Here is a 10,615-nt window from a genome sequence, read left to right on the forward strand (position 1 = left end):
TTTATTTGTTATCTTAAAAACCAGGACGATGGATAAAGTCCAAAAACCCAATATATGAGTGTGTTATTCTATTGTGTTCGTCGTCGATTCATTAAGGAATATTTACTTGAGACTATTTCTTGTTTTACTTATCCCTGTAGCATTTCATTTGTGGCCTGGGTACTATGCGTTTTTGTGCAGTTTGTAAGGATGTCGATATAGTGTTATTATCTCTTCTGTTATGTATATCCCATGGGCTTGTAGGGTTTTCCCAGCTGTTAGACTAGTTATGTTGTTAAGTGATTTGTCTGTGTAGATAATACAGTGTGTTTCTAAATTATTATCAGGGTTGCCGTGGCCTTTAATTTCCAAGAACGGAATCAACAGAAGATTCTACTTACGGAATATGAAAGTGCTATTCAACAAGTTTTATAACCACAGAAGCAATGCTGCATAATGTTAAATAACTTGAACACGCGCCCTTTTCGTAGCACGTAAGACGTCCGAGCTTACTGCATTCGATCAACATCTTCCTGCGAAGTACTCTGCCTTCCCGCTCCATTTCGCTACAGAACATTACCAGTCTCTTGAGACTGCTTTAACCAACATCGGTTAGCATTATCTGAAGGTGGGTCTTTTGCATATTGAGTTATGTAACTACGCTGTATTTTGATAATCGATTTTGTTTCGAAGAACCGGAATAGGCACATTATTTTCTTTTTAACAGTCACCATTTGAGGTATGACGTCAAGTTATATTTCATATTTCGTACGCAGTTTTATTTTCTTATTTCCGGTTTGAAAATTTTAGGCCACCGTAACCCCGACAATAATTTAGAATTACCTTGCATTGTCTACACACAAAAATCACTTAACAATATTAGTGTAGATATTATCTAGTAAGATAGACAACACCTGATGAAGGCTGTATGTGGCCGAAAATACACGTATATTGAGGAGCAAGGGCCACTAGATAATAAGGTGCATTTACCAATTTACCAGTGACAGGGATACTTGGCCAGTACATTTGATGGTACCAGGGAGAGCCAGTTAATAGGTCACAAATTGATATAAAACATAAAACATGTGATATTCGAATCTGGAGAAAGCATTTATCGACATATTATCCACCAACACTAATACACTTATCCCATCGCTTTACCATTGCGTGAAATCCACAGCACAGAAGTCTTTTGACTCTTGTCCTTATCCAATTTCACACCTCCGTTTCAACCCCTTGGGTGGGTGATCAGCGTCTACCTGTACACAAACACAGAAAAACGCACATACACACACAAACACCAAACACCCATGCCCTAATTCGGATTCGAATCCACGATCCCGGCTTCCGAGCAAGAGAAGACAGTGCATGCCTTAGACCCCTAGCTACACATAGAAAACCTATTACGTCCATTACAGCTGTTTTACTTCCATTTGTGACCTATTTACTGACTCTCCCTCATAGATGTGTAGATCACTGCGTTACAGGAGATGCTCACACTGGCTTCACAGACTGGAGTAAATGGCACGAACTGGGAGGGAAGGCATCGGGAGTTCACACACAATACTGCCAAGTCGTCTCCATAAGTATTGTCTCAGCAAGTCATGGAAAGCCTCTCATCTGTTCACTCAACAAACCTCCGAGACATGATGCCCCTCTCCTTTCTCTTCCTGCTCTTATACATCTGGGTTCATCCGTCTCGACATCAGTCTGTTAGCATCTGCTCACGCTGGTTTCTCGCCTTTTTCACCTTTTTTCATCTACCCTGAAGATGGAGGAGATGCGTTCCTTCGAAACGTCGGTTAACGCAATATCTACACGGCGCCACATCCCAGAAGACTGCTTTCTTCAAATTTGTATACGGTTTATAATAATTAATACAGATCCTCCTGCGAATGAATCACCCTGTATAAGAATTCAGTGTTCCTGCAAGACGCCACTTACCGGAACGTTGAGTTGTGAGTGTGACATTGAAGCTGGACCCAAGTAGTCCATATTGGTATAATAGGCACCGTAGTTCTGGTGAGGTGGCGGGTAACAGTTCGACGACGCCAGAGATCCCTGCGTCGTTCCCGTCGTTGCAGCGCCACTACCGCCTCCACCCCCTGCTGCGGAACTCACACCGACACTAATGCCCGCGTAGCCGCTGCGATCCAGACAACTGTCGATGGAGGCTGGGCTCCAGATAGGCGCGTTGCTAGTGTTGTACAGGGATGCCGGGGGGGTGCTACTGAGCAGGGGCTTGATATAACCGCCAGCCGGGGAGTCGCGGTGATGGGCTGCGGGAACTACTGACGTCGGCGGCGAGCTTGTGGTGGAGCTGGGGTTAGTGTTGTTGTTGTTATTGGTGGGCGGCGGAGACTTGTTGCACACGGACACAGAGCCGGATGGCTTGCTCTTACTGCCTGAGGAGCCTGACGAACGCCCCGCGCTGCTTGTCTTCTCACCGCCGTTCTGCTGTTGCTGCTGCTGGTGCTGCTTCTGCTGCTGGCGGCACTTGGCCCTCCGGTTCTTGAACCAAACCTGCAAACACAGCGCAGTTCAGAACTCTTACTGTAGTGTGTATGCCTCCAGCTGCGTGACCGCCGTTTGGTTTGAACCCTTACACCTTGTTACTCTACTATCTTCGATATTGAAGTGAGCAGTCTTCTCGGATGTGGCGCCGTGAAGATAGTGTTAACCGACGTTTCGGAGGAACATATCGCCTCCATCTTCAGGGTATAAGAGAAAATAAGAAACTCCGCAAGCGAGGAACTGGCGCGAGCAAGTGCTCACACAGTTCCTCGCTTGCCTTTTTCTTCTACCGTAAAGATGGAGGCGATACGTTCCTCCGAAACTTCTGTTAGCACAATAACTACACGGCGCCACATCTCAGAAGACTGTTTTCTTCATAGTCACCCCCGTGAAAACCTCAGATCTTACATCTTCGATATTGTTCTCCCATCTACTCCTAGGTCTTCCTAATGTCCTTATTCCTAAATTTTTTCGAACAAATTTCTGTATGCACTTATCTCTCATAAGTGCTTTATGCCTCGGATTCTTTTCCTTCTTGAGTTGACCAATGTCACAACCCTGGTCAGAGAGCACAAGTTATGAAGCCCCCCCCCCCAGTAACAGTTTTCTTATCCTCCTGTCACTTCTTCCCTCCTCAGTCCAAACATTACCCTGTTCTCAGACACCCTCAGTCTGTATTCCTCCCTTGATGTGGTAGATCAGGTTTCACACCCATACAAAGCCACAGTCAAGATTATGGCTATTCACATTCTGATCTTCACGTTTTTATGTTGCAGACGACACAGAATGATATCGTGGCATTCTGTTTAAGGTAAGAACTGTGAAGCCAACTAAGAGAGCTGTTCCTAGGGAACTGTTCTGCAAACACGTCCGTTACTAGGCAACAGATTCGTAACATGCAAAAATGCAGTAACTGGGAAGCGATGTTCTATGCTCGGTCCGTGCTATGGATACGTGATGCAATAGTAAAACTGTTGAGAGAGTTGTTTTCTGTGCAGTTCGTGCCGACGTGTTATAAGAAGGACAAATCTAAAATTTAGTGAGTTGTAAGACAGTCGCCGGCCAGTAAGGACTTAACACGGAAGCTGAGGGAGCTATAGCATTGGAAGCAGTTAGCAGGTGACAACCGGTGAAGATACAGCGGACTGAGAGGGCAGTGCGTGTCCCGACCGAGATTCGAACTGAGTACTTCCCGAATACAAGTTTTGGGCATTACCTCTAAAAAGACCTTTTCAGAAAATAATTAAGATACACACATTGGTGACAAAATGGTAGATGGAAATGCGACAGGATTTTCCGGGAGATATTTCATGATTAGAATTTTATTCGATTGACTCTGGATTGAATTCGGTTAGTTCACCTCCCTGACAATGAGTGTTCGTGTTTTATATTGTAAAAGCACAGCTACCAGCGGATACACACGGTGTTTAATTAAGCACTACGCATGAAAACTTACGCGAGAGGCATTCTTAACCCGGGAGCTATGTGGAGGTGAATGGTCAGACTAAAAAACCTGCCACATTACTCCCGGAGAAGCAGTCGCGGTACTCAAGATGTAGAAGGGTGTGTGGGCCCCAAAGCCAGTCTGGATTTTGCCGAGGAAAATAAAATCACTGTCACGCCCTGAGTTGAACACTAACTTGGTTTTCATACTGCCCGTAGCTCCGTAAACTTATTGACTGAAATAGTGTGGTTCTGCTACATGCACATTAACGTAACCCACTACATTACAGTGGTCACTATATGCACCGCCTGTTTTAACGTTAAAGAAAAATGCATTATTCCCACAGATTTAATTGATGTGTTCCTTAGGATTCTCACAATAAAAAGCGACTGTTTTCCCAAACAGCATTAACCGGTTGGGCTCTGTAGCGGAGACGTAATGTGTTTCCTGTGAGGTACGGACTGAATTCTTATATATTATTTGGAAATGTATTTGTGTGTTCCGTATGGTTCTCACAATAAACAGCGACTGTTTCCCTAAACAGCATTATCCGGTTGGGCTTTGTAGTGGAAACTTAGTGAGTTTCCTGTGAGGTACGAACTGAATTTTTAAAAAACAAACATTGTTTAGAAATTTGGTGTGTTGGTGTAAGGGAAGAAAACAGACTGACGGTTTAGGTGAACAGGGCACTGAGGGGAATATTTGGACTAAGGGGAGGAAGATGTGACAGCAGTAATGGTGGCAACTGCATAATGAGAAGTTTCATGACGTCTAGCCAAATATTGATAAAATGACCAAGTCAAGAAGGATGAGCTGGGAAGGGCACGTAACATGCATGAGAACGGACACAACTTCGTACACAGTTTTGGTTGAAGTACACTAAGGAAAGAATAGAATGCGAAAGTGTGAACTGGATTCATCTGGCTTAGTAAGGCGGCTAATGGGCTCTCTGAATAAAGATATGAATAGTCAGCTTCTGCAGAACTCCTTCAGCAGCTGAGTAACTATCAGCTTCTGAAAGACTCAGTTATCATACTCGTATATGAACATCATTCAAGCGGTTAGACCTCAGACAAAGAAAGGAACTGAACATCACGGAATTGAGTCAGTATAGCTTGGTCATTATACTAACAGAGTACGCCCTGGACGGCCGAGGGGTCGGAATTCGAGTCCCGGCATGGAAAAGGTTTTTTCCTCTTCACGTCGTTCAGGCCGGTTCTGGGGCCCACCCACCCTCTTATCCAATGTTCAACATGGGACTTTCCCTCCAGAGGTAAATCGGCTGGGGCGTGAAGCTGATCACTCACCATCTAGTGCCAAGGTCAAGAAAATGTGGTTCTATACATTCACTTCCCCATATGCTTTAATGGCGTAGTGCTTGATTAGTTTAGCACAAGGGCAACTTTACATGAAGAAGGTGTGACTGTACCAAAAACCAGTCGCGCCATATCTTCCTGAACAGTTTCTGTTCTGGCCTGAAGAGGGAAAGAAGCCAGAAGAATGACAGGGCCCTACGGCGGGAAAGCTATCGATTTTACGAAGAGGAGGTTTACGTGTAACAACACGAACCGCTGCGCATCGAGATGTCTGCCTCTCGCGGAAACCGTATCACAGAGCACCTCAGCACACAGATAATCGGAACGTCTCAGAAATGCTTCTCACTGTGTGAACTGTACAACAGCTGTTGCTAGGGAACAGTTCTGTGGGCACTTTTCCCCGGCAACCAGAAAACACGCAATAATGAAAGAGACGGTTTCTGTGCTGTCCGTGTCGGGCAATACAAGGTGTGGCAATAAAGAAACCGGATTCATGCTCTAACCCTTTATTAAAAAAAAATCAGACAGTCGAAATGTTATCCCCTTCAATGTAGTCCCCTCCCCGATCCCTACACCGCTCCATGCGAATTTTCCACTGTTGGAAGCAGTGCTGCAGGTCATCTTGTGTTATGCTCTTCAAGAGTTGCGTCGCTTTTGCTTTCACTGCATCCACGGACTNGGCTTTGTAAGCCTGGACTGAGAGAGGACGTGTATATAGTGCACAAGGAAGAAATCTCAATAACATGCCATATGTGCGGTACGTAAACTTGAAGTTGAAGCCTATTCTTATGAGCCAACCCCATCTTTTGGTCAGAGAGTGTGTTACATAAGGACTGTTACAACAAGAGTCCAGCTGAAAGAAAAAGAAGATTGTGATCGTGAATCCAAAGGGCTTGGTAGTAAGACGAAATATTGGCCGTTAACCGCCCGTCGCAAAGTAACCCAGAGCTGCATTTGTGGGAAGTGAGAACCTGGTCGCTGAGGCCGGGGACAGTTCGGGGACCAAGAGGAAGGGGAATGTCCGCAGTTGGAAGCCGCTACCAAGTAACGATTATTGAATACTGAGAAGGCTTTATGTGTGCAGCAGTTACAGTAGTCTTTGGATTGTGTAACCCAGTGAGAATGTCACAGTTATTTGTAGTTTCGTTCTGCAATTGCCCCATCAATCCGATTACCAATCCAAACCCCGTCTATAGTCACATTTGTCACGTGACAATATCCTTAAATGACAATGCGATACACATAAGTTTTTCCTAAAACCTGCGATGTTATGTAGTCTTAGACGGGCCTCATCGTCCTTAATTGTAACTGAGTGCCCTTGGATTTTCTGGTGGTTATGTAAACTGGATACGCAGTTACCTAACCAACAGACAGTCGCGGGTCCGTATTGGTGAAACTATTTCATCGCCCTTTGAAGTATTGTCCGGTGTTCCACAAGGATCTGTTCTTGAGCCTCTGCTTTTCAATGTCTATATAAACGGCTTGTGTGATTCAATTAAGCACTCCAGGTACCTACTCTTTGCAGATGACATTAAAATTTACCGTGCTATTAGCTCTCCTGAAGATTGTAATCTTTTGCAATCTGACATTGACTGTATACGTAGCTGGTGTGCAGCGAACTATATGAAACTGAACGTTGACAAAACCAAAGTTATCATGTTCTCCAGGAAAACTAACTATTTGATATACGCGTACAAACGTCTTTATTTCACTACAACTTGAACTTATTCAGTGAAACACCTGGGCCTATATCTTGATTCTTAACTTTATTTTCATGCTCATGATAATTTTATACTTTCACACTGTATTAAGATGCTAGGTTTAATTCACAGTATCACATTTAACTATTCAACCCTTGGATGCATGCTCATATTATACTTTACTTTAGTTAGATCCAAGGTTGAATACGCTTCAGTAGTTTGGAATTCCATTACGTCAACTGATGCGAACAAACTAGAACGCATTCAGCAGAAATTTACCGCTCTCTGTTTTAAACATTTTTTTCCTCAAGTTGATTACTGTTACGATTTTGCTTTAGAACAATTGAAATTGCACACCTTGCATAAGAGGAGATATCATCTTGATGCGTTCTTCCTTATTCAAGTTTATCGTGGTTCTGTACTTTGCCCTTCTGCTTTGGAAATTGTTGGCCTTCGGGTCCCTGTTCTATATATCCGTGACTTTCATATGTTCAATGTCTGTTCTGTTAGTAAAAACTGCCCCTCTGCTAGATGCGCTTCTGCTGCTAATGTTGTCTGTAGAAACGTTGACGTCTTTGGACCAAAAACTCTGTTGATGAAACATATCTTATACTGAACTAATTTAGCTCTTACTATTATCACCATTTTTATTAATTTCGTTATTATTATTATTATTAATTAAATATTTGTTTTTTCATTTCTAAATAACACTTAGTTTTATGATAATGAAATTATTATTATTGTTATTATTATCATTTATTTGCTTGTTTGTTTACTTTTCTTTATTACTGTGTTTTCCCAAGAAATTTCCTGTAATTTATTTTTGACTTATAATGTGTTTGTCTAATGATTGTATAATGTTACACGTAATTACTTTCATCTACACTGTGCTAAGTCTGCAATTGGCCTTGCGGCTGTTGACTTGGTACATAAATAATAAAGAATTGAATTGAATTATTGTATACTGCTCTATTTGAAACTCGGAATTGTTCTTCACTGTCATACAGGTATTGTGGCTTTGTCTGTGTGCGTTTGTTTCTGTATCTTTATTCATACTCACATTTTTAATTAATGTAGACTAACACATTTTGTATTCTGTTTTTTAAATTATTTTTGTGTACTTCTCTCTATTCGTTCTAGCTTTGTTATTGGCCTCTGTGCTGTTAAGTTTGCACGTAAATAAACACGAACTGAATTGAATTTTTATTTATATTTCCAGATCACTGTTAATTTCAAATGTCCGTTCTCTAATATAACTTCTAAAATTATAAAATCATATTTTTAAGGGAGGTACACCGGTTAGGTCAGTCGCGATATTAATTAGGTTACGGGTTGGACGACCAGAGGATCTAAGTTTGATGGCCGGTTATAGCAGAAATGTTTCAGAACGTACATCTGGCCCATATAGACTTCTTTGTAGTGGGTAAAGCGGCCAGGGCATGAAGCTGACCGCCCACCTCCATCTAGTATCGAGGCTAAGAATGCGTGGATCTATAAACCCACACCATACGTCTTTAAGGCGGAGTTCTTGATGAGGGATGAGGAATTATTTGATTTAATGAGGTGCTGCAAACCGCTAGACTTACAGCCCATTGGGTTTCATAAAATGGGGGAATTCTTGAGGAGCGGGGCGTTTATAGAAGAGCCCTTCTTGCTCAATACAGCCAGCGTGTAATAACGTCCGCGCCTGTTATAAAATGGCCGGGCTAATCCCTTACAAGGCCCCACAGATAATAGCAACTTTACCTGAAGCAACTCCACAGTCACACAGTCAATACTTGGACAGGCTCAACAATATAAATTAACCACAGATGAGTCTAAATCCTTTTCATTTGCCTCTGTATTTAAAGTTATGGTTCTGCAAATCCTCAGTGCCACCTGCTCTTAATGTTCAAAGCTTTCACGTTTTGCCAACAGAGTGTGTTTGTGTGTTTTATAGGATGCTTAAAGTAGGCAACTATTTCCATTCCCCCACCCCCTAAACAACATTAACCTGTTTGTAACGCGGAAGCATTGGGTTTTCTGTGAGGTAAGAAATGAATTATGAAATATTATTAATAGGCGAATGAACTTAATGTGATATTACTCGTAGAATTAACACTGGCGTTCATACGGCCGTGTAGTCTGGTGATGGATGTTTCTGACAAAATTATGACGTCCATCTACAGGTTATGAAAATACGTGAAGCAATCTGGAAGATGATTCTAGTCGTTCCTCATTTGACTTACTTCTCTACCCTGAAAATGGAGGCAGTACCGAGCAGGTTAACATAGCGGTGACGTTGTAGACAAACATTCGGTAGATGCTCGGTTCATATCTCTGACAGAATATGAAGGATTTCCTCAGTCACTCCATACAGTTGCTGGGATAGTATTGAATTAGTCCACGGCCGCTTCCTTCCAGATACTTACTAATGCATAATTTATGTTTCGGCGCTCTAGATTTCAGCTACTAATTTCGTTTAATAACCCACGGAATGTATACCTAAGATGTTCCTCTGAAACGTCGATGAATTTCCACCAGACTATACGGGGTAATATGTCAAAAGATAGAATTTTTTATAGCTCAGTCTATACAGGACGGGTTCCGGGTTCGATTCCCGGCAAGGATAAGTTTTCCTCTTCTCCACAGCGTCCAGACAGGCTGTGGGGTCCATGAAGCCTCCTACCCAGTGGGTACCGGAGCGCTTTCCCGGGGGGGGGTTAAAGCGGCAGGGACGTGAAGCGAACCACTCATGTCTAGTTAGTGTCGAAGTCAAGAGTAGTGGAGCTATATCTTCACTCCCCCAAACCATACGTCTTCACGGTATGGTGCTTAATCAGACACATGGACAACTACAAGTTTTACAAATTTCAGATGTGAACATGCGCCTAGGAAATTGCCTAGTCATATCGGCTTCTGTCTCCAGGGAAGCAAGCAATATTTTGTTTACTGTCGTTTATCATAAACCATCAATTATGACGGATTTAGATTGACTATTTACTCTACATGTTTCGACATCTAAAACATCGTCTTCATGGGGTATTTATCCTTATTTTACAAAACAAATTTTTTGTCAAAATTGTCTGTGGTTGTATACATTTTTAAAACCTTCTATGTTTAAAATTCTATTTTTTAAGATATTAGCATAAGGTACATCACGTATATCACGCTTTGCGTAAGGCAATTTAAGATAATGTCTAATGTAATGCCCTGGTGGCAGGGGGGCGTGGAGGTATCCCACCGCTGCCACCACTTTGTTACACCTCAGGGGGGAGGGGGTGAGAAATAATAATTACTTGGGTCTGTCGTTACTCATTTCCTACATCGGCGCTACACTCGGCTGCCGTCGGCTGTCTTAGCTATGGTAGCTCGGGATCGGTCGAGGACAGGATGGTTACTGGCGGGTGAATCAGAACTCCCTGCGTACATTTTCTACTATGTACACTTGTCTATTTACAATAATAATTACATGAAGAAAAAGGTTTGCTTTTGATCTGTCTATCATGACTCTTATCCTAAACTAATTCTACCGACCTTGGTTGTGGAGGGGAGGTGCCTTGAAACTGTGCTCCTATCATTGTCTGTCACTCTCCGTTCATTTCTACCCTGTTCTACCCTGGCTCTCACTTGGTACACTGGAGACTGCCTTATAATCACACAATAACACTTTTCTTAACAAT

The 10,615-nt window shown here is 42.6% G+C and overlaps 1 protein-coding gene across 4 annotated transcripts in view; it reads right to left on the reverse strand.

The window, feature by feature from the left end:
* The window catches only part of LOC111863504 (homeobox protein OTX2-like), a 96,761-nt gene that overhangs the window by 9,658 nt on the left and 76,488 nt on the right, over nt 1-10,615 (reverse strand). For all 4 annotated transcript variants that reach the window (XR_004512913.1, XM_033751091.1, XM_033751092.1 and 1 more), the window contains exon 6: nt 1,924-2,502. Coding sequence is in view for 3 of the 4 variants with exons in the window: in XM_033751091.1 (XP_033606982.1) it covers nt 1,924-2,502 (579 nt within the window). In the remaining variant the exon portion in view is untranslated. The remainder of the gene's footprint in view (nt 1-1,923; nt 2,503-10,615) is intronic.

Source organism: Cryptotermes secundus, unplaced genomic scaffold (genome assembly GCF_002891405.2).
Source record: "Cryptotermes secundus unplaced genomic scaffold, Csec_1.0 scaffold63, whole genome shotgun sequence".
In the NCBI taxonomy this organism is placed as follows: domain Eukaryota; kingdom Metazoa; phylum Arthropoda; class Insecta; order Blattodea; family Kalotermitidae; genus Cryptotermes; species Cryptotermes secundus.